The following is a 25352-nucleotide window of genomic DNA, read 5'->3' as shown; positions in this document are numbered from 1 at the left end:
TTTACCTTAGTTTTTCTGTCTATAAAAATAAAAGCCATTTTCTTTTCATGTCTCATAGGGGAAAGCTAGATTAGCTCATGATTGAGAGAAAGCACTGGCATCAAGGGGTTACAGAGATGTAATGAGGATAATAACGTAATTACTGAACATGTGTCAGCAGTAGGATGTGACTATTTAGAAGTGCATAAGGTCCCAGGATGTACACAGACAAAGAGCATATATCAACTGCACTTGTTGACATCAAGTCCTATTTATTACATTTCTGTGACTTAGTTATTTTTCTTTAAGGTATATAAATATATCTACCTTAGTGAGACAGGAGAATCTTTGGGGGTGAGTCATAGGATAGCAGGAAGAAAGTGGGAGGCAGCATGATGTAAGTGAAAGAGCATGGATTTTGGCATCAATCCATCCTGATTGAATTTTTGCCCACGAGCTGTGCAACTTGAGCAAGTTTCTGTACTTCTCTGAACTCTTCAAGTTCTTCATTTTAAAAATAGGTTGATAATGCCTACTTTCCAAAGTCATTATGGGAACTAAATGACTCATCTCATGCCATTCTTTCCCACTGAGGTGGGGTTCTTTGAATTCCATGAGCATACTACACTCTTTCTAGTCTCAGGCCTTTGCACCCCTTCCTGCAGTGCTCTTTCCTTGGTTGGCTTCTTACCATCCTTAACTCTCAGCTTAAATGGTACCTTTTCTGGGTATGTTTTAAAATAACGTATGTCTCCCCCACCAGTTATTCTTTATTACTCTACATGTTTTGTTTCTTTATTGTACTTTCACAACTTATTTTATTTTTTTCACTGTGTATTTGTTTACTCTTGCACTAGATATGAGCTTTAGAAGTGCAGAGACAGTGTCTATCTTCTCTCCGTTGTGTTTCATTGGCACAGGGCCTGGCATGGAGCTAATCATGCAAATATTTGTTTAAAGAATGAGTGAATGAATGTAAAGCACCTGGAAGAGTGTTGGTAAATTAGGAGGCACTTAATGAATAGTAGCTATTATGGTTATTGTTAGTATTGTACCTCTACTTATAGGTGTAGGTATCCATTCTTTCTCTGCTTCCTGCCCTAGAGCTCCAGGAGAGAGCAAAGAACAGTAGAGCTCTTGCACATTTGCCACTTCACTGGGTGTCACAGCCAAGGGGAAAATGGTTTCCTTTTCCTCGAATTAAAATTAACAATCAGTTCTGGTTATTCAAGGTGGTTATGTTCTATAAGTTGAGCAAATACTGAGTTAGCAAATACTGAACCATTGCTCCTACGGGAAATACAGGGTTAGGTTCCTGCAAGTCTCTGGTCACAACATTTTTGTCAACTGATCAACACATAACTTTGTTTTATGTGTGCTTCTGTTTAAATATACCTGAGTTAATATATATTGTTGATTCATTAACATTGAACTCATGGCCAGCAGCACTGTAAATCATTCCTGAACGAAGCTTATCTAACACATATATTTTCTCTCTAAGGAACATAACAGGTTTGTACTTAGGAACACTCTAGCACTACACTTGGGGACCATTTAAAACTGAAAACACCAGTGAAAAGGATACTTGTTTACTTATGACAGCTGAAGTAAGAAGACAAAGTGTCAGCTTGTTTTAGGAACATGTGGATTGGGTGACTCAAATTTTTTCTGCTCTGCACTTGTCCTTGAATGAACATGAAAGCACCAGGAGTATTGATTTTAGGGTTACAAATAAATTTTAGTAAGCAGTTGAATTCACAAATATAGAATCTGTGAATAATGAGATTAACTGTACATATTACTATCCATTTTTTATATTTAATCTCATAACTTCATATTTTTGGCTTTACTTTAAATAATAATTTATGTAACTATAATGTTTGTATAAATAACTCTACTTCCATGGTAGTTTTGTTGTTTGTTTTATACAAAGTGCATTTCATTTTTAAGTATTCTTTTTGTTTCATTATAGGGTTTGCAGTGTGTATTGTCTGTGTGTGTTTGTGCATGCTTCTCATTGAGATGCCCAAAGCATCATTTTACTTTTAAAAACACCTTTAAAATTTTTAAATCATCCACATGACTCACAACCCTGACTTGATCTTAATAGATTTATCCCTTGACTTTATTTGGGTTGTACTTTGACCCTGTCTGGAGTAGTTGGCAAATGGGTGAAATGCTAGTAATAAAAATCAGACCTGAAAAATAAAAGAGTTATCTGTTCATCCGTTTGAAGGATATTTGGATTGTTCCCAGTTTGGGGAAATTATGAATAGAGCAGTGGTAAACATTCATGTACAGGTTTTGTGTGAACGTCTGTTATTTCTCTAGGATAAACACCTAGAAGTAGGATTGCTGGATTATATAGTAAATCTGTATTTTACTTTATAAGAAACCGAAAAACTATTTTCCAGACATTTGCATTATACCAACAGTGTATGAGAATTCTAGTTGCTCTGTATCTTCACCAGCACTTGGTATTGTCTTTGTTTTGTTTGTCTGCTGTTCAAATAGGTATATAGTGGTTTACTTTGCATTTTCTTGACTAATGTTGGCTGATGGCTAATGATGTTGAACATCTTTTTCTTGTGCTTATTTGCCATCTGAATATCCTCTCTGCTGAAGTGTCTGTTCAAATCTGTTGCCCATTTTTATTGGGTTCTTTGTTTTTTATTTTTAAAATTTATTTGTTTTATTTATTTTTGGCTGCATTGGATCTTCGTTACTGTGCACAGGCTTCTCATTGCGGTGGCTTGTCTTGTTGCAGAGCATTGGCTCTAGGCACACGGGCTTCAGTGTTTGTGGCATGCGGGCTCAGCCTGGGCTCTAGAGCGCAGGCTCGGTAGTTGTGGTGCACGGGCTTAGTTGCTCCGCGGCATGTGCAATCTTCGTGGACCAGAGATTGAACCTGTGTCCCCTGCATTGGCAGGCAGATTCTTAACCACTGTGCCACCAGGGAAGCCCCTTTGTTTTTTAACTCTTAAGTTTTCATAGTTCTTTGTATTTCAGCATCATTCTTGGAGGATGTTTTCCTGAAGTATTATAGAATTCCAGGTTTACATTTCTTTTCTTTCAGCCCTTTAAAAAATGTCTTTCTGCTGCTTTCTGGCCTCCATGGTTTCTGATGAGAAGTCTGCAGTCATTTGAAATGTTATTTCCCTGCAAATAATATGGCATTTTTCTCGGACTGCTTTCAAGATATTTTTCTTTGCTTTTAGTTTTCAGTATTTTGATTATGATGCTTCTAGGCATGGATTTCTTTGGGTTAATCCTATTTGGGGTTTGCCGACTTTGAATCTGAAGGTTTGTGTCTCACATATTGTGGGAAATTTTAAATCATTTCTTCAAGTTTTTTTTTTTCCTGCTCCACATTTCTTATCGTCTCCTACTGGGATACCAATGACATGAATATTAAAGCTTTTGTTATTGCCCAACATATTCCTGAGGCTCTGAATATTTTTGGTTTTCAATTATTTTTCTCTCTGTTGTTCAGATTGGGTAATTTCTTTTGGTCTATCTCTAAATTCACTGATTCTTTTCTCTGTAATCAAAGTTCTGCTATTGAGCCCATTCCTAAATATTTCACTTTAGTTATTGTATTTTTATGTTTAAAAATTTTTATTTGGTTTTTCTTTATATCTTTTATTTCTTTGCTGGGAATGTCTGTCTTTCCATTTTTCACAAGACTATTTGCCCTTCTTGCAGCATGGATATAATAGTTGCCTGATTATTTTAATTTCTGCATCATTTCAGAGTTGGCATCTGCTTACTGCCTTATTTCCTTGTGAGTAGAGATTTTTTTGGTTCTTCATAGGCCAAGTAATTTTGCTTATATCCTGAATGCTTTGGTATTATTCATTGCATCTTGTTTACATTTTAAGAAGAATATAGTTTGTTTTAATAGACAATTTACCTGGTTAGGTTCAGGCTATAAGTCTCAGCCCATGTTTTGTGGACTTTGGTTCCAAAGTCCGTTAAGTTTTCAGAGTTTTTATAGTTCTACTGGGACCTTTCTTTTGTATGCACCACCCAGTGGCCAGTTTGAGAACCAGGTGGTAGTCTGTTCTGTAGTTTAGTTCTCAAAGCCTTGGTATGCTACTTAAGGTCAGATCCAAACACCTCTTTATGGGATCTCTCATAAGCTCCCTCCTATGTCTTTTCAAAAATTCCCCAACACTTTCCAGCTCTCTGGCTGCTCTGCTCCCTTCCCATCCTCTAGCCAAAACTAGGGCTTTAGTTTCCCTGCTCTGCCATGCATGTCCTATAATCATGCCTTTATGAGGCATCAAGTAGTGAGAGGGCAGAGAGAGAGAGAAAAAAAAGCATTAGGACTCATCTTGAACTCTGGGGACCACAGCTCCTGTGATGAGGGTCCTCTTCCTCAGAATTTTATATGCCTGCCCGGCAGCTACTGCTGTTACTGTCCTTGGCACTGTTGGTTTGCCTGGGGTGTGGACTGGGAAAGAATGGAAAGAGGATTTTAAAAATGTGATTTCTCCACTCTTTCTGACCCTTGGGAGTTCTCTTTTTTGCTTCTCTGACCAGAAGAAGAGGACTTTACTTGGAGAGCTTTCTGTTTGCACCAATGAGTACTTCCTCATTTTGAGCTGCTTTTGAATCCAAGATGGGTGATACCAGATGGGAAGAATAAACAGAGCAACAGAAAACCCACTGCTGATTTGGTACTGCTTTGAATTCTGCTCTCCTTCCTCAATTCATCTGCTACCATTTACAGAGAGCTCTTCCATGAAGTCTTTCCAGGATGTGGTTGTATTCAGTGGGAGAGATTGGATGCTTACTCTATCTTGCCTAGAAATGGAACCCCTTCTCTTTTGAAAAGATATAAAGTGTATTGTTATGTTTTTGTGCTGGTAGGTATTGAGGGGCAGACATTCTCCTTTTTCTTGTTTTTCATTTTGATGTGTGGCACCTTAACACATGTGCCAGTGTAGAAAGATTACCTAATATAGGAAGGGGAAAGAGGAAGACTGTGAAGTTTATTGTTTAGAAAAGCATGTGTGAAATATTTGTGTAAGTTTTTTTGGGCATATATTCTTGCCTTTCAGCCCTGCTTTTACCACTTGCTCATGTCACCCTGTCATGTCCCTCTCCCCAATACATATTCTTTTCTGGAGACTCTTTGTGTGAGCTAGCAATTGACAAAGGTGAAGGCTATCAGTGGTTTAGGCAGCACTTCTGAAACTTTGCTTTCCCAAATACCTAAAAAGTCAGAAGAGAGGTACTATTCCAAGGATTGGGGCTATAGATGGAATGGAGATGGGTATTTATTTATGTTTTTAAAAATTGTGTGAACTCTTTTATTTTCTTCTATAATTTTCATGTACAAATAATTCTCCATTGATTATAAGAAAGTACCACTGTGGTGCAGGAAGTTATGCATGTGTCAGAACAGTGGCTATATGGGAGTTCTCTGTACTTTTCACTCAGTTTTGTGGTGAATCTAGAACTGCTCTAAAAACAAAGTTTATTAATTAAAAAGATTCTCTCCCAGAAACTTCAAATAGATTTGACGTTTCAGGAGATATGTTATGTTATTGTATGACTTTGACCTTCTCCATGGTATAATGCTGTGGACTCCCATTTGAATTATAATTTGATGAGAAAAGCAAGAGTTATCAACTATCAGCTATCAGATCAGAAAGATCAGGGAGTGAGCCACTGATGGTGGTATTTCATCTGCTCAGGGAAGCCTTATGTAGAACTGCTGTATCCTAATATACAGCACATATGGCAATAATTTTTAATAGACTGCTTTCTGGTGGAAGTGGATTCCGATTAATCTAGCATGGTTTGGGTAGAGTTACATTATGGTAGGTGAGATACCAAGTGTTTTTTTCAATAGTTAGTGAATCCTTTAATTCCCACATTGTTGGCGTCAGTGTTTTTCGTAATTCTCTCTGCCTACCATTATTTTTTTTTTCCGTTTTGCTTCTGGTTTTAGCACTTTCCCCAGGATCAGTCTATATGTGTGAAGGCACACATGCTCTGCGTTCTGGGGTAGAGGGAGGGTTGGTAGGGCATGGGCACAGAACTCATGCTGAAGCCAGATGATTTCTTGACGATTGTTCAGAAAATTCCCTGGTTTTCTTCTTGGCATGACTTTACACTCCTCCTGTGCCACACCCGTGGAGTGAAGGCACAAGATATGGGCAGTTCAGAACCATTACTCTAGGGGACTTCAAACTTCTTTCGTTGTTTACTTTTAAAGCTTAAAAGGGAAACTCCAGATGATGGTAGACACATCTTATAATTTGACATAAACTTTAACACTGGGAATTCCTCCAGTGCTAGAAATTGACACCTACTTAGTTATTTAACTCCTGGTTGTCATTTCATCTTTAACTGCTTATCAGATTTCTGGTTTCTTTTCAAAATATGATTTTCCCATAAACTTGTTACTTTAACACTTTTGATATAATTAGTTTAAAACTAATTTTGGGGAAAAAAGTTGATATGATATGAAACAATTATGATTGAGAGCAGATTTCTTTTAGAAATTGATATTCAATGCACCAAAAGCCATGTTGAAGAGAAAAACAATTTGCAGCTGCAAATTTGGTTAGAACATTACGTTTAGGCCATTTGGGTCTCTGACTCTGGGTTGCAAACTAAATAATGGTGTTTTCTAAAATAGCCTTCAATCTCTTGCATGTACTTTCAGCATACAATAAGACAGACTAGTAAAAAATAGAAGCATAGTTTTCTGGAGAGATAGGAATGATTACTCCCAGCTGAGCAGGTAAAACATTGCTACGTGAAGAATGTGTTCTTTGCTGATTCTCAAGGTTTTATTTATTTTTATTTTTAATATAAAGTATCAGCAAATAGAAGCAAAAGAAAATCCACTTGAAAATGTCAGAAAATAAAAGAAGCATAGCAAATTGTATTGCAGGTAAAAATCCATTTTAGCCAGCAAACAAACAAGTGTTGGCTGAGAAGCTTTCTGATGGCTCCTTTTGTTTCTCTTTGATTTAAAGCCTCATGCTTGTAATCTAATTAACATCGAACTGAGTTGCAAGTACAGTGGTCTGTTTAGTTCAATAATAATACATTTATATGAAAGGTTAATGAAATGAATTTTCCTTCCATTCAATTCATTAAAAATTGTTCTACAATCAACGGTTGCTAATGGAATAGAGATTAAATATTCATGTTCATAAATTTTCTGTGTCATTTCTGATTTTCCTTCATTTCTGCCTCCATAGGTTGAATTTTGCAAGTATAAGAATTCCCAAACAAAAAGCTTGATTTAGAGGTTAATTGCACACCATTAATTCTTTTATCAAAGAGGTAGTGTGGGATAGTGGAAAGAGTTTTTGGCAGCAGGGGCAAGTTTCATAACCACCTCTTTTGTGTAATAGTTGTCATAAGAGCTTCTTGCAGAATATTGTGAGCGTTAGTGATAAACTATGGAAAACAGTTAGTGATAAACTATGGAAAACAGTTAGTGATAAACTACGGAAAACAGCTAACAGAATAGAGGTTCAACAAATGATAGCTAGAAAGGGTTTTGGAAAATAAAACATCTGTGCACTAAAAGTTATGATAATTTATAGTGGCAAGACTGATATGGTAAGACTGGGCTCTTGTTAATTCTAAAATAGGTGTCAGGCTTGGGCCTCAGAACACCTTGTAGTAATTCTAATAATCGGTGATCAGGGTAAAGTCTCTGAGAGGAAGGACTTTTTCATGTTTCTACAGACAGATTTTTGGTCATCTATTTTTGCCACCTCTTTCTTCTTTTCCACCTAGGCCAAAGGACTTTATTTAACCTGCATATGATGTTTTTCCCAAATAACAAATTTACTAGATAATTGAAGCCTACCCAATCAACTGCCAAAAGTGTAAACATTTTTTTTTAAAGATTTTTTTGATGTGGACCATTTTTTAAAGTCTTTATTGTATTTGTTACAATATTGCTTCTGTTTTATGTTTTGGTTTTGTTGGCCCTGAGGCATGTGGGATCTTAGCTCCCCGACCAGGGATCGAACCCGCAGCCCCTGCATTGGAAGGTGAAGTCTTAACCACTGGACTGCCAGGGAAGTCCCCAAAAGTGTAAACATTTTTAAAAGCAATTTTGATTTAAAATTTCCCTTAAACGTATTACCTACTTTATAGGCTTTTGAAATGGAAGTTGCCAAACATAAGTTAACTATTTCCTTAATGACTGAAGGTTATCATTAAGATCATTAATTTTTGTTTTATGCCTAATTTTTGTCAGCCCCTCACCCACTTTACCAAAAGTAATTTCTATTCTGCAAGCTGGTAAAGCAGATCAGCCACCTGATTAAATAGCAAATGCCAAACTGAGAGTGAATAGTGAGAAATTCACTTCAATTTTTTAAAATGTACCCACTCTTCATATATCATACGTGGTATCAGGTAGCAATCATTGTTACAACCCTTTGAGGTCATCCTTATCATCCTCTCTGTAAGTGGAAATGGCACATGAATTTGGGTGAAGTTAAGTGCCTTGGCTAAAGGCACACAGCTAAAAAGCAACTGGGATAGGATTCTAACGTCAGCCTTATGAGTCCTTTCTCTTCTGCAACAGGTGCCCTGGGAGTAAGTCACATAGCTTCAGTTCAAAGCTTTTGTAGTAATTATTTTTATTTGTTTAGTATATACCCTTTCACTTTGTGTTTGGAAGTTTGTTGTTAAAGGAAGACCAAACTCTAGAGCTGCACTGTCCAATACAGTAGCTACTAGCCAGTTGTGGCTATTTAAATTTAATTAATTAAAATGAAAGGGAATTTAAAATTTAGTTTCTTGGTCACACTAGCCATATTTCAAGTGCTCAATGGCCACATGTGGCTGGCCAGAGGCTAATGTTATTAGACAGTACAAAGAACAGTTCCATCATTGTAGAAAGTTCTATTAATTTCTCCCTTGTTCTAAATGAACATACATAACAAAATATATTACAAAAATAATTTGTGCTTATGTATCCATATAAGTGCCTATTTCATGCGAGACAGTGGAAACTTACTGAGGACATGGGTTCTGTCCCTTCATTTTTATATGTCATACTTTAATGTGACATAATGTATAATTTGTAATATGTTATAAATTTTATAGTGGGTAATATGTGTTTATGTACATTTGACTTGTACGATGGATATGTTTTAAGTAATACAAGCAGTCTTATTTTCCTGTATGATGCATTCCTGAAAAAGTATATGAAAGTCAAATATGTGGAATATCAAATACACAAATCTTAAACAAGAGATTGACATGTTCAGTGTGTGGGGAGTGTTAATTCCTAGAGAACTGAAAAATAAAATCTCAAATCATATCTTTCCTTTTAAGAATCATTTTTTAATATATATATCCTCTAATTTTATCTTTTCCATCAAAAATGAGCATAGTTAGCTGTTCTGTGTTCATCCAGTGATGTTAAAGCTTTTCTGCTTTTGGCACCTTGTAATCATTTTCATTTTTGACCCAGTTGTGGTTAAATTATAGATTAATGCTGCTGCTTTTTAAAAACTAGAATCAGCATTTCTATTTTCCCAATCTCTACTCATTTTTAAATAAAATAATAAGGGAAAAGTCAGTAAAATAGTTATGTAATTTACAAACATTGTTGACAAAGATGGTGATGATGTGGTAGCAGATGGTATGATTGGATTGGCTAGCAGGTTATAGTTAGAGATATTTATTCTTCAGAAGATGTAAAAAAGTTCAAATTCAAACAGTGAAAGACAGGTTAGGAACATTAAAGTATAACAAAGTACAGATTAAATCAAAGGCAGAATATTTGGGAGCACTTGAACTAAGTAATAGATTGTATTGTACATATAAGTAAACACTTAATTTTTTAAAAAATTAATTTATTTTTGGCTGCTTTGGGTCTTTGTTGCTGTGCATGAACTTTCTCTAGTTGTGGTGAGCGGGGGTTACTCTTCGTTGCGGTGCGCAGGCTTCTCATTGCGGTGGCTTCTCTTGTTGCGGAGCACGGGCTCTAGGCACGCAGGCTTCAGTAGTTGTGGCACGCAGGCTCAGTAGTTGTGGCTCGCGGGCTCTAGAGCACAGCCTCAGTAGTTGTGGCGCACAGGCTTAGTTGCTCCATGGCATGTGGGATCTTCCTGGACCAGGGCTGGAACACGTGTCCCCTGCATTGACAGGCGGATTCTTAACCTCTGTGCCACCAAGGAAGTCCTTAATTTTATATATCATTACATATTATATACATTTGTTCTGTATTTTATGTTATAAATATACATGTGTACCTATGAGCATAGGTATTTACCTCATTACTCATTTGAGCCATGGGAGAGTAGGAAGTTTAGGTTATTATTGGGTTCAGTGATGACTTAGAATTGGGAACCCAGTAATAAAATGTTGAAAGAAAAGACTTAAAGGTCCTTCATTGCTTCCAGGGGTACTTAAAGGGTGAATGGCTTACTGTTTCCCATGTTTAGTCTTTGAGTGTTTTTACTTTAACCGTGTCGTAGTCTGTTTGGACTGCAATAGCAAAACACCGTAGACTGGGTGGCTTAAATAACATTTATTTTTCACAGTTCTGGAGGCTGGGAAGTCCAAGATCAAGGTGATGGCAGATTTGGTGTCTGGTGAGGGCCCACTTCCTGGTGAATAGATGGCTGTCTTCTTGCTGTGCCTGTTCTCATGTGGTAGAAGGGAAGAGGGAGCTCTCTGGAGTCACTTTTATAAGGGCACTAATCCCACTCGTGAGGGCTCCGCTCTCATTACCTAATCACCTCCCAAAAGCCCTATCTCCAAATACCATCACACTGGGGATTAGGTTTCAACATATTAATTTTGTAGGGACACAAACATTTAGTCTATAGCAAACTCTCTGAGATGAGAAGAATGTCCACTTATTAAAGACCAAATACTAACAATTTTAACAAAAGGGCATAAATACTTTGGAGATTAGTTACATTTTTATTTCTGCTAAAATGTTACAAACCCTAACTATTAGTAAACAGTTACTGTAGGTAGCAGTCAAGACATTTATAGCTTTTTATATTCTTCCCCTCTAGACTGTGAGCACTTGAGGGTACAAGCCCTGTGGTACACATCACAGTGACTGGTGCTGTAGATTTTTAGAGAATGTTAATTGAAGGCAGGATGGAAGGAATGAAAACTTATACTTGTAACCTACTTGTATTTCTGTTTTTTGTGAGATTAAGTAGCATGTGTGGAATAAACACTGAAAGTTCTTTGTGGTGAACAACAAAAAAATATATGAATGACTCTGCAACACTTTAAAATCTAGGCATTCCCCCTTTAGTCCAGTGTATTAACTAGCTCCCTATAAGTCTTTTTTTTTTTTCCTTTGGCTGCCCTGCATGGCATGTGGCATCTTAGTTGCGTGGTATGTGGAATCTTAGTTCCCCAACCAGGGATCGAACCCGTGCCCCTTGCATTGGAAGCGCAGAGTCTTAACCCTAAGTCTTTCTTCTTGGCTAAAGCTTCAGGTTAAAACCATTGTTCTCAGGGTTTAGGTGCTCTCAATAGTCGGTCCATATTGCCTTCCCTTCTCCATCTGCTACATAACCAGTGACCAGAATGTGGGTATATGCATGGGGAGTGCTGAGGCAGGGGGTATGTTATCTTGGCTGGGCACCAAGTGTTCAACGTTTCCTCATAGGCCCCACTTTTCCTTGGTGTGCTGCACATATACTGCCTCTCCTCAGTCCTAAGTGACCCAAATTTGCCCCTTTCTCAGATGACGCTGCTTCCTATGAAACCTGTGATAGTAAGAGAAAAATTAGGTCACATCAATCTTCTTGAAGTTATAGTAAACAGCTGTGAAACTCAGCACTTCTTGAACTTTGCTTTGGAAGAGGCTGGCGGAGAATCCTCTGGGTGGCTGCTACATCTCCCAAGACCTGTTAGTACCAATTTCTTTTAGTCAGGTTGTTCAGATTTTGTCTGGGAGCCTTACAGCTGTGAATTTCCCAGTTGACAGCAGTCTTATATGGGGCAAGGGGGAGGAGTGAATAAAGCAGTGATAGGAATTGGATAATATTATATTGAATAATGAAATATTTTCAATATTTATTGGACTCTCCTTATATTCTCTTAGTCTGTAATTATGTTTTCTTGTTATGATTATTTTCTCATTAACTAATAATCAAAATAGCTCACTTTATTAAGTATTTACTCTATGTCAGGCACTGTGCTGAATTCTTTTTATTCTATCACAGTAACCCATAATCTAGGTTTTATCATCATCAACTTGAACTCCATAGTGGCAAATCTCTCACAGAAGTATAGATAACTAATTTTTATTCAACAGCTATTCATACATGCAATTAATATTTCATGGGAGTAAGTTGGGAGAGCCCCACTTTGTAAATTAGGTGCAGGGATGTGTCAGAGCTTGACTCATTATGCTATCTTGACAAGAATGCAACTCTAAGCTTTTAACTGAGAAAATCTTATAAAGTTGTGCTGGGGATTCTGGAAGGACATAAGGGAGGATCAAGGGAGACCTTGGAACCTTCTCACCTATATCTCTTTTCAAAATCTTCTGAAGAAAGGAAGCCGAGACTATGGGCAGCATGATCCAGTCATACCTTTTTTCATCTAATTTATGAGTGTCCTAAGAAAACAAAACATGCGTGCCCTTCTTTAACTCTTTTGTGTATTTGACACCATAACTTGCCATTAATGCTGAACTTTGCCTACCTACTAGGGAGTGGATACATGGGGAGTGGATGTCATACTTTTCGGTGATTTCATTTGGCAGATGGAAAAATCAGTTATTCTCTCAGTGAAGTAATGAACGATAATGCTTTGCTTTAAACATGCAAGAAATTATCAAAATTCATTGAGACTAATTTAAATTTTTGTGGTTTTCCTCCAGTTTTATTGAGATTTAATTGACTTTACAGCACTGTATTAGTTTCAGGTGTACAGCATAATGATTTGACTTACATATACTGTGAAATGATTACCACAGTAGATTTTTGTGGTTCTTAAAATATGTACCTGAAATCATTACTACAGACACATTTTGTCTCTCTCCATAAATAATAGAGTTTACAGATATTTGGTGTATATATATATATATATACACACACACACATATATATAAATACATTTTTTAAGTTTAGCTTTAATATAGAATTTATAGAATTATGTAAACTATAGTTAATTTTAGTTGGAATGTGGTACATATTGCCTCTTGGATTATAGAAATCACCTAAAATGTGAAATGAAAAGGGTGGTGAAAAATGTGTATAAAGACATTAAAGATTAAAAAGTGGCTGAGTCCAGTGAAAGGAAGTGATCTTATGAATTAGTAATGAAAGTGCATTTACAGGTTATTGTCTTACTGGAGTCTGAGTTTTAACAGCTGCTAGTAGTTTAAACTAATAGAAGTCTGAATAGCCCATAATAATTTGAGTGTTCATTCTGTTTATGGATTGTTTCTTAATAGAAACACTGAATAGTATTGCCTATCTTACATTACCTCAAAGTGTAGTTATAAAAATGAAATAAGTAAATATGTTTTATAAACATGAAAGGTGCTCTCTTTCACTCTGTATGTGTGCATAATATAAAATTATAAAATTATGTATTAACTTTATTGAGTAGTTGTTTGAAACTTCATTTATATTCCATGAATACAATTTGTTACAATTACAAAGTATACTGGACTGAAAAAGTTATGTTTGTGTTACAAACATAGAGTATCGTAAAAGTATTTAAGCTAAGTAGGAGGCCAAGTATTTTAGAAGCAGATGTCATATAAGCAATGAATGCATTAATATGTCAGTTTTATGTGTTATTTAATCAGGTACAAGGTCCTTTGCTGGTTAAATACTGGTAACATATTGATCATTTACTTGTTTTTACTCTGTGTTCAAAAACAAACTACACATTCTTAAGATCATTCTGAAGTTTAAATATTTTATTAATTTTCCAGCCCTTTCTGCAATTAGCTGGAAGGAGGGTTGTTTCCTTATATTCACAGTTGATAATACTAGTTTTTTAAACCAATCCAATTAAACAATACAAAGGACAGCAATCTTATTCTGTTTCTAAGCAAAGCACACGTATTTTAAAAATTTATTTATTTTATTTTTTTTGGCTGTGTTGGGTCTTCGTTGCTGTGCAAGGGCTTTCTCTAGTTGCGGCGAGCGGGGGCCACTCTTCATCGCGGTGCGCAGGCCTCTCACTGTCGCGGCCTCTCTTGTTGCGGAGCACAGGCTCCAGACGTGCAGGCTCAGTAGTTGTGGCTCACGGGCCTAGCTGCTCCGTGGCATGTGAGATCTTCCCAGATCAGGGCTCGAACCCGTGTCCCCTGCATTGGCAGGCAGACTCTCAACCACTGTGCCACCAGGGAAGCCCACGTATTTTTAATAATAGTTTTAAAATATTATGTCTGAAACACCACATTAAATGTAACCATGTTGTGTTACTCATTATTACAGTTATCTTAATACTAATCACATATTGATTTATCTCTTTAATTAATGAGGAGAAGTATAAAATAAGTGGAATTTGAATATCTCTCATTTGTCTTGCGCTATACCAGATACTTTGGTGAGATGTAAAGAAATCTCCAAACCCCTGTCCTTGAGGAGCTTATGCTATTAAAGTTGGGATAAAAGATTTTAAAAATCATCAAAAAAAAGTAAAAGTACTATGTGAATAAATACCAAAGAATGTGATAAAATCAATGTGTTCTAGAAGGGAAAATAATGAAAGTTTTAAACGTAATTTGCCTGAGAGAAGTATGCTTACATTTTATGATGTTCAGAGAAATCAGATTTGATTATAAACACTTTGCTAGGTTTTTGAACCAGGACCACCTCAATTTTAGTTCTGCCGACCTGTTGTTCTAATCAACAATCCTCATCAGCCTTGGTGGAGCATTGTGTATAAGTAAAACATGCATTATCTTTTCTTTATTTCCAGGCATACTTCCGACAGGGTGTTGCCCTCCAGTACCTTGGACGTCATGCCGATGCCCTGGCAGCCTTTGCATCTGGGCTGGCTCAGGACCCCAAGAGTCTCCAGCTTCTGGTGGGGATGGTAGAAGCAGCCATGAAATCTCCCATGAGAGGTAAATATGATGAAAGTATTTGGTCCAACACTAATTTACATTAGAACATTTCTAGCCTTTGAAGACTTTAGACTCAGGCATTGAGAATGGCTAGGTTATGAAATTAGCTAAGATTGGATATTTTAGACCAAGGAAGACCAGGAATCACTGTCAATAGGTGACATTAATGAGGCACAATGGGATGGTGGTAAGGCCACTGGCCTGGAAGTTTGTGAACCTAGATTATATTTTTGAATTTTTTGTTAACTAACTGTATAACTGGGTAAATGAATCAACTTCTCTGGATTTTAGGGTTACATAAGGAATCCCTATGTTTTTTGTAGTTCTAAGATTTTGTACCTCTAAACCAAAACATCTCTACTAGTAAGTTGATCTGCTCAGTTGGACCAATATGCCATCTAGAAATAAACAGATAAGAGAAGACATTAAACATTTCATGAGAGGAAATATGGATCTAACTGTAGGCTATGTCTAACATTTTTCAGAGGAGCATTAAAAGATTATGTTGACTTGAAAGAGAGAGAAACATGGTAGATACATGGTTTTCTCCTATACTACTTCTGAATTATACCAATTGGTATTCTGGGACAACAGTAGATTGAAAATAGTACTGTGGAGGTTGGAGGAGTTCTAAGGGTCAAATCAGATTGGCTTCCCTTTGAGAAACATTGATTTTTGAGGAAGGAGTTCTTGGGAAGATTGGGTTGAAAGTGTACACCAGTTGTCATCTTTGCAGAGTGATGGAGACACTAAGGCAGGTTGATGGCAAATAGTAGACAGCTAATGACATTCCACACTAATTAGGTACGTCAAGCAGAACTCTATTTTTGTTTCTGAAATGGTACGTTTTTGAATTAACCTAAAAATTTTGGTGGCAGTATCATTAGGTAATTTATTTAGTTTTGAAAATGTTTGCAGCATTAGATAATTTTAATATACAGGCTAGTATGGTACTTGGCTCAAAATATGTGCTAAGTAAAAGTTTGATTAACTAAATGATACTCGTATGGCCTCTGAGCAATTCATAACTATAAAAAAATACTTTCCTGAAAGCGAAGATTTCATGTTCTAGAAAAAAAGTGGAAAGGAAGCCTCTCTTCATGCGATTTTATAACCCCATACAAAGCTGAGTCTTTGCTGCAGGAACCTAATGGCTTCTCCCACTGGGGGACCTGCTGTTAATAAACTCTGACTTAGAGCAGATGTACTTTGGAGCTCCATGACTTGGGGAGGGAGGGGGAATGGACAACAAAAAAAATCAATCTGTCTCTCCTTTCCATTTTTCTAGTATTTTCTCATTCTCTCCCTATATCCCTCTGCAAGTAATTTACATGGAACATTTTTTATTTAGTTCATGAAGATACCCCTTCTTTATTCTGAGGTATTTCTGCTGCTGCCTTAGTATACTGGAGTGAATGTGTTGAGATCAGCAGAATCATACTTACCATTTTGCCTTTGAAGCAATTTGTTTAGATAAATATAAGAAAATCTTCTCTACACTGCAAGAAATAGCTCAGTGCTTCTGTCAGCCTTCGGGTTTTCTGTGCCATGTGTTCTTTCCCGTCTTATACTGAGTGACCTAAGGGCGACCCTGGAGAAAGCTGCATCTTACAGGTGCCTGGAGCGCTTTAATATTTTCTTCTCTTTCCTTAAAGCAATTTAACTTATTTATTTTTGGTATTGCCTTTACCACTGTAGCTATTCCAGGTGGGCTTTTCTCATCAACATTTTATAGAAAGACTGTTGCTTTGCACAGTGTTGTTCTGTGCATCATTTAACATCTTAATGACCTCTCTTTTTGTCATATGGTTATAATTCACAAAATCTGTCATCATTTGGTGCCCATTTTTTACCCACTGTTTATTTTAGCCTCCTGCAGCGTTCTCAGTTTCTGCCATTGTTGCATAACTGTGCAGTCCAGGACACTTTACATGTAGGTCTGATCTGTTGTGTCAGTTGTTTTTGTTTTGAAATTCTGAAATGCAATAGGGAAGCTCCCTCGTCCAGTGCTTCTGTAAGCAAACAAAGCTCCCACGATGTGCACAGAGTTCCTGTGGTTTGGCCTTTTGGGGACGTTTCAAGATTTTCTTTAAAGATAGGGCTAATCTATAGTAATATACTCTTGTTCCCAAATAAATATATTAATCCACTTTGGAACTTACTTGATTTTTAAAATATTGTTGTTGCCTATATTGCTAACTGCATTAAGTCTTTTTTATTTTACTTTTGTGGTTTCATTCATGCTCACCAACCAGATATCAGATAATCTACTTTTCCTGTAGATATATTTACATCACTATATGTAATGTATTTCCCTTAAATCATTTATGTAAATGTACAAATAAGTATTAATATAAAATGAGACTCTTTCATGACCCTCAAATTATCCTTTTACTATTTTCCATTTCTCCTTTTTAGATAGTCTTTCAGCAATTTCAGTTCATTGTATCTTATAAATGTTTATGTAAATTTGGATGGTGTAGCATAGTACTACTGCCAACCGCAGATTTAATAATGTAATTACAAAGTGAGATTGTGTTTACCTTTATTTGTTCCTCTAAAGACGCTAGGGCTGCTTCTTGCTGAGGGTTCTCTTGTGTATATTTTCTCTCCTCTTGTTAATTTGGTAATCTAAAGACTATTACATTTATGGGCTATCACCTGTCATGGTGTTTCTACCAGCTTCAGAGGATCCAGGAAGCTGATTTTATGAAGTACTGGTGGAAAATGGCTTGAATGTATAAGCTTTTCTCTCAGAGTCAAATTGGGGCTCACCTTTTATTTACCTGATTGTCCACCCTTGGTAACTCTTTCCCTCTGATTCTCTTTTAAGTGGCAGTCACTTTGCACAGAGGGCCTGTTTCTGAAATGTTATGTTAAAAAAAACCTGACTTTTCCCCCAAAGGTTGGACTCTAATTTCAGTACTGCCATTTGCTATCCCCTTGACTGAGCAAGGTTGCTTCCTTTCTCTGCACCTCAGTTCTTATCTGTAAAAGGGGTGTGATAATAAGTACCTCCTAATATTGTTTTTTTACAATATTTATTTATTTATTTGGCTGCATTGGGTCTTAGTTGTGGCACACAGGGTATTCGTTGTGGCATGCAGGCTCTTCGTTGCAGCATGCAGGCTTCTCTAGTTGCGGCGCATGGGATTCTCTATAGTTGTGGTACACGGTCTCCAGAGTGCCCGGGCTCAGTAGTTGCAGCGCATGGGCTTAGTTGCCCTGTGGCATGCGGGGATCTTAGTTCTCCAACCAGGGCTTGAACCCGTGTCCCCTGCATTGGCAGGCGGATTCCTAACCACTGGGCCACCAGGGAAGCCCTATACAGTTTTTATACATTAAAAAAAAACTTATCTTACCACTTTTATTTATCAAATGAGTGTACAACTGCTAACCAGACCTTCTGATTAGTGAGTATGGACAAATGAGACGTAATTACAGCCCAAAGCAGAGAAGTTTGACATTAAAATTTTTTTAATTTACGTCAAGTGAAATGGACTTTTTGTGTATATATCTTTACACATGCATAGATGCAAACATAGATGCATTTACATGTATAGACACATATGTATTTAATATTGACATATACTTATCTATAACGTGTATAGATTTATGTAACCATCACCACAATCATAATTGTGATACATTTGACAAAGTGAGGAAACTGAGGTTATGTGACTTTGAAATCCAGGTCTCTTTATCCTTAGCTCAGTATTTTCTGTGTTATTCCACATCAGCTTCCTTCCCCATAAATACTCTCTGGGCCATTCAAGCTGCCCTGTTCATCATTCCTTTTCATTCCATGTACCTATCTTTCATTCCATGCACCTTTGTTTAGGACAAACCTTCTGCCTAAAATACCCTCTACTCACAGAAAAAAGTACAAAGACTTGTCTAAGTCCTACCCTTTCTTTAAGAAATCAGGTTCTGTTTTTATGAAGCTTTCTGATTACCCTTGATAATCACTCCCTTTTCCAAACTCTTATAACATATACAGTATTTGAGCTTGCATTATAATTTATCTTTTTTATATGTATAGTCTCTTCCCTATATACTACAAATGGAAATTTGATCTTTTACCTCTTAATCCTTCCGTTTCATTTTTATTTAGTAAAAATTTGTACAAATGAAGATTTCCTTTTCTTTTGAAAATCTTCCAGGTGTTTCCCTTGGTCCTCTAACTGTGGCAATGTTGTCTCTTCTTTCTACTATCGTGTAGCTTTAGAGGCTCTATTGGATGACTCTTTTTTTGAACTTAGCCGTGGTTGCAATGGTTAAAAAAATCACCAGCTGAAAAGTAGAATCTTTGCTGGCCATCAGTCATTTTGTGCCATCTGTGTCTGAACACTCTTCCTGTGTTTTGGGAACTCCCTGTCTTTTACTTCTGCCTCCTTGCCTTCCACTATAAAAGTTGAAAACATCAGATCCTAACTTTCTCATCCTCCTTTGCAACTGAGACTCCACCTTTGAATTAGGAGCTAAAGGCTGAAAGAAGAAAGGATATACAGAATTTGTTCCAGTGGTGGCAGGTGGCAATAGTGACATCTGTTTTCCAAGGGTGACATTTAGTAGTGGTGGAGGCAGAATTACAAGCTGCAGTGTCCTGTGTTTACTTGCAGTGGTGATGTTGCCTTCACCAGGAAGCTTTTGTGACATGATTTTGACTGTGGGTCTGGAGGCCTGGTTTTCCACCCTTTATTTATTTATTTGTTTTTGGCTGTGTTGGGTCTTCGTTTCTGTGCAAGGGCCACTCAGTAGCCACTCAGTGCATTTCTTCTCTGCTTAAAATCAGCCGGAATTGACTTCTTGTGTGAACAAGAATTTTGCCTAGTATGGTATCAGAGAGCCTGGACTTAGATCCCTGCAATAGGTTCTTGTCTTGGCTTTGTCCCAAGCTATCTGACCTTGCGTGAATACTCAATACTTAAATACTCAGATTCTTCATTTCTAAAATAATGGTGTTGGGCTTCCCTGGTGGCGCAGTGGTTAAGAATACGCCTGCCAATGCAGGGGACACGGGTTCGAGCCCTGGTCCGGGAAGATCCCACATGCCGCGGAGCAACTAAGCCCGTGCGCTACAACTACTGAGCCTGCGCTCTAGAGCCCGTGAGCCACAACTACTGAGCCCATGCACCACAACTACTGAAGCCCGCACGCCTAGAGCCTGTGCTCCGCAACAAGAGAAGCCACCGCAGTGAGAAACCCTCACACCACAACAAAGAGTAGCCCCCATTCGCCACAACTAGAGAAAGCCCACGCACAGCAACGAAGACCCAACACAGCCAAAAAAATAAATAAATAAAAATAAATAAATTTAATAAATAAATAAAATAAGGGTGTTTTCAAGGTCTTTTCAGCTCTAAAATTCTGTTATTTTTGCTTTTGCTAATTGGCCAGTGGGATGCTAATGTGTGATCATCACTGGCTGCCAAATCCATCAGTGGGTACCACCAAAATTCTGCTCACAGTTATTTCAGTATGACATTGTTCTTTTCCTGTTCTAGCAATTCCTGGGTTCTTGTGCCTGTATTTAACCCTATTGGTTAGCAAGCGTTTACTGGTACTGTGTACTGCTTGCATCTTGACAGGTGTAAAAATGTTCTTTGTTCTCTGTTTAGTGATCTGATTGAAGGGAAAAATGCTTTAGGCACCAGTAGGTTTCGAGGTTTCCGTGGTAATGTTGATTCAGATGAGAGCTCCTTAGTGGCAAGTGGAGATTTGAAGTCATAAATTGTAAAAATTACATTTTAATGCAGTACTGTTGGCTGAGAGATTCACAGTTTAAAGAGACCAACCTTTCAATAGTTTTTTTTTTCACATAGGCACAGTGGAACAACTAATGTGAAACAGTTTTTCAGGAAAGTTAACAACAAAAGTGTTACAAGTGCTACCTCATTGTAAGGTTATAGTCATTAGCTCTGCTACAGTCTTTTAAAAAAAAAAAAAGAGGAGGAAGAAGGAGCTTAGAGGTCATCCACTTTGAAACCTAGCTTCAAAAGGAAAGAATCTCCCTGTGGCTTCCTGACCCCTAATCTGTGTCCTTTCCATAACATGAAAATAAAATGAGATAAACGTTAATTTTGTCTTTCATCTTACCTTAGTAAACTCAGACGATTTCTTTTTTCTTCTTGATATGCGCGGAAACCAAAAATTTCATGTGATTTGCTTTATTGTGATATTTGCTCTGTTGCAGTGGTCTGGAAGCAGACCCACAGCATCTCTGTGGTCTGCCTGTATACAGTAGGGGTGGGACTTGAGTGATGTGCCTGTGATATTTTGAGAGGGCAGGAGGTCAGAGAAGGGAGAACCATTCAGGGAAAGTGGTGGGTCCTGATCAAAGAAAGACCAGAAGAGAGGACGTGTGTGGCGTATGCATGTGAAAGTGATGTAAGGAAATTACTGGAAAGACATTGGTGTTACCCAGTCGTATGAATGAGTGGACAGTGAGGGTGGTGCTAGATTGAAAGGTTGAAGAGTTTGTACCTGAAACAGGCCATAAAACGGTATGATAAACATTTGTTTCTAGAGCGTATTGGAAAAGATTGTTTTGTGTATAATCCTACATTCTCTTATTTTCTTTTGTTTTTCTTCAGACTCCCTCGAGCCCACTTATCAACAGCTTCAGAAAATGAAACTGGACAAGAGTCCCTTTGTGGTCGTGTCTGTGGTTGGGCAAGAACTCCTGACAGCTGGCCATCATGGGGCCTCTGTGGTTGTCTTAGAAGCCGCTCTGAAGATTGGCACCTGCAGCCTCAAACTAAGAGGTTCCGTTTTCTCTGCGCTGAGCAGTGCTTACTGGTCTCTCGGAAACACAGAGAAGAGCACTGGATACATGCAGCAGGACTTGGATGTAGCCAAGACCTTAGGTAGAGTTATGCTTTTCTCCTTTATTTCAGTACAGAAAGGAATTGAAGAAAGCTGATTAACCTGACGTGAATGGGAGTAATATGTGCAATGAAAAGTGATTGTACCTCGGGAACATTCTTAGTTTTAGAGTACTTAGGTCTTTAGGACTTTTCATTAACAAGGTATCAAGCTCCCAAAAGGCCAAAAGATATGGATTAACATATTCATTGCCTCCTCAGAGATATGGGCTCACAGATTTACTATCTCAAATGATAGATTTGTGGGTGAATCTTTCACCTTAATTTTCATTTTTGCCTACATTAGAATGCACCATCATTTTGTTGGAGGAAATAGTGCAGTGCAGTGGTTAAGACTGTGGACTATGGAGCCAGACTGCTGAGTTTAGAATCCTGGCTCTGCCACTTAACTAGCTGTGTGACCTTCGGCAAGTTGCCTAATCTCTGTGCTGCTGTTTCCTCATTTAAAAAAAAATGTGGTTTATGATAATCATCACAGTGATTATTCAAGGACTTGCAGGACTGCAGTAAGAGAAGAGATATGGTGAGTCTGCCATCAGCATACTTGTAAAGAAGCAACATATTATGGTAGGTGTGGAGTAAAGTGACTGAACCAACAAGCTGATGGTTGTTCAGAAACAAAGCAATGACCTCTCATTTCCAGAACACTTATGTCCCTGACTGCAGTTGTATGTTATAACATCAATAACAGTTGTCCAGAGATTTAACTTCTAGGACCATAACTTCCCACAGAGAGTCTTTTAGAAGAAGAAAAGAAGGCAAGTGAAATCTTAGCTAGTAAATCTGTGCCTCTAGAAGTAAGATGGCCATTATATATTATAAATAATGCTGCAACTTAGATAAATTTTATCTTTTTTTTTTTTTTTTTTACCCAATTCAGGTGACCAGACAGGAGAATGCCGAGCTCATGGGAATCTGGGCTCTGCATTCTTCTCCAAAGGAAATTACCGGGAGGCTCTCACTAACCACAGGCATCAGTTGGTGCTTGCCATGAAACTCAAGGATCGAGAGGTAGGAAGTTTACCTGCAGATCAAAACCAGTTTTTTTGAAACATGGGGTCTTTTTTTGCTGCTCAAAATGTTCTAGGTATCTTAAAATATTACTTTCAGGAGTTGATAATCATTGCTTCTAACTTTCATCAACAATGAGGTGTTGAACATCTATCACATACAGGACTTGGGGATATAGAGGTAAATGAGACATGGTCTCTGACCTCAGGATCTAACAGCTTGGTCAGATACATTGTTCTTATTCTCTTCAGATGTGCTATGGATATATGTAAAATTAGCAAAAAGCTATATCATTATGACATATTCATTAAATTAAAGAAGCACACATTATGCTTTATCTGAGATGGAGTATTATTGCTGTGAATCCTTCACATTGTTTCTTTGGTGGATTTTTAACTCTGGTGGTAGAAGCATGTTAAGTCTCACTGACAGACCTGAATCGTAATGATAGAGAAATATCATCCTAGTCTTTTCTAGATAAATGAAATGAAATATTCTCAGAAACTTGATATCCAGTAGATGCAACTTGATGGTGCCTGCAGAGTGGAAAGAGGGTGGGGTTTGGTAGGAGACAGACCCAGATTTGAATCCCTGCTTCAGTTCTTCCTGGCTCGGGGATCTTGGGGAAGTTATTATTTAACTTCTCTTTGCCTCTTACATCTTATTCAGAAAATGATGATTCTGTTTATTCCATACACAGTTGTGATAGGATTATAAATAATACATGTAAAGTACCTAGCATGGTACCTGGAATTCCATAAATGGTAGTAGTAATATAATATTATAAATAAGAATGAAGTTAATAGCAGAGGCAACAGTAAATTTATGAATTAATCTGTGTGTTGGGAAATATGTTTAGTTACATTTACATCTCAGAATGTCACTGTAGGACGTTATGGAGATTAACTATATTATTTAAATGACCCAGCATCTTCATGTTTCTAGAACACAGTCAGGCACTAGAAAGGAACTGGGAAAGAAAAAAATCTTTACTTCAGTGGCATGCTGGAATCTCCCCTTGGGAAAGCTGGACTCCTAGAAAGTCTCTCTCATCCATGGGTATCAGAAAAAAGCCTTTGAAAGCTCCAAGGGCGGTGAATTTGGGGCAATTTTCTTCTCAAGAGAGTTGCCTAAACACTTTTCTCTTTATCTATTTACTCTTAGTTTACAAACGTTTCTTATAAGCCAGATTATCTGATTTCTTGATGTTAAGAGAATGAAAAGAGGGCTCAGATTTCTAGAGGCAGATATACTGATGGCATTAAGAAGTGAGAGCCAGGTTTAAGAACTAAAACAGCATCAGTATCTAGATAGAGCCATTTAGTGTAGGGACATATAGCTATAAATATGTCAAGAGCTGAATTTATACCCCATTTTCCTAACCTTTGAGGTGTATATATTAGCTCGATTATTGGATAAGCTAGAAAGACTTTTAATTAGGGACATAGGGTTGTGATAGGTATTAAAAAGGAGAACACTCAATCGCTGCCAAGATTCTGGAATTCCAGAGGAAACAGAGACTGATATAGAGCTGAGGAAGCTTTGTGAAACAGGTAGAAATCAAGCTGGCCCCCAAGTGAGATGCAGAAATTGCCATATGGGGTTCTAAAACCTGGTCAGCAGATACGTCATGTTTTGCTGAGTGATAAGATAGTTTATTCCTTTAGCAAAGAACAGATATTTTCCACCATCCTATTATATATATTATATATATAGTGACAGATTCTTGGTTTTTTTTTAAATTGAGTTTTGAACTTTATTTATTTATTTATTTATTTTTGCTGCGTTGGGTCTTCGTTGCGGCATGCAGGCTTTCTCTAGCTGCAGCAAGTGGGGACTACTCTTCATTGTGGTGCTCGGGCTTCTCATCGCGGTGACTTCTCTTGTTGTGGAGCGTGGGCTCTAGGTGCACAGGCTTCAGCAGTGTGGCACGTGGGCTCAGTAGTTGTGGTGCATGGGCCCAGTTGCCCCGTGGCATGTGGGATCTTCCAGGTCCAGGGCTTGAACCCGCGTCCCCTGCATCGGCAGGTGGATTCTTAACCACTGCGCCACCGGGGAAGTCCCCATGGTTTTTTTAAAAGGTGATATTTATTAGTTTTATCTAATTACATAAGAAATACATGAAAATAACCAACTGTAAGCTTACCATCCTATTAATATTTTGGGTATAATCTTTTGATCATATATGCAGTTATAATTGTTCATATGTATTCACACAAGAATTGAAACCCTATTATATACTGTTTTAACTTGTTTTTTCATTAATATTTTCAACTTATTTTTTTTTTAACATCTTTATTGGAGTATAATTGCTTTAGAGTATTGTGTTAGTTTCTGCTGTATAAGAAAGTGAATCAGCTATATGCATATGTATATCCCCGTATCCCCTCCCTCTTGCATCTCCCTCC

General features: G+C 37.5%; 1 protein-coding gene across 2 annotated transcripts in view; it reads left to right on the top strand.

Moving 5' to 3' along the window:
* Positions 1 to 25352, top strand: part of TTC28 (tetratricopeptide repeat domain 28) — a 582221-nt gene that overhangs the window by 275739 nt on the left and 281130 nt on the right. For both annotated transcript variants that reach the window (XM_082416383.1, XM_082416382.1), the window contains exons 3-5: positions 14899 to 15046; positions 21643 to 21915; positions 22814 to 22944. In XM_082416383.1, the coding sequence (XP_082272509.1) occupies positions 14899 to 15046; positions 21643 to 21915; positions 22814 to 22944 (552 nt within the window). The remainder of the gene's footprint in view (positions 1 to 14898; positions 15047 to 21642; positions 21916 to 22813; positions 22945 to 25352) is intronic.

The sequence above is a fragment of the Balaenoptera physalus genome (assembly GCF_965194825.1).
Source record: "Balaenoptera physalus genome assembly, chromosome: 12".
Lineage (NCBI taxonomy): Eukaryota > Metazoa > Chordata > Mammalia > Artiodactyla > Balaenopteridae > Balaenoptera > Balaenoptera physalus.
The sequence above is the reverse complement of the archived record's forward strand: the minus strand, read 5'-3'. Positions and strand labels throughout refer to the sequence as shown.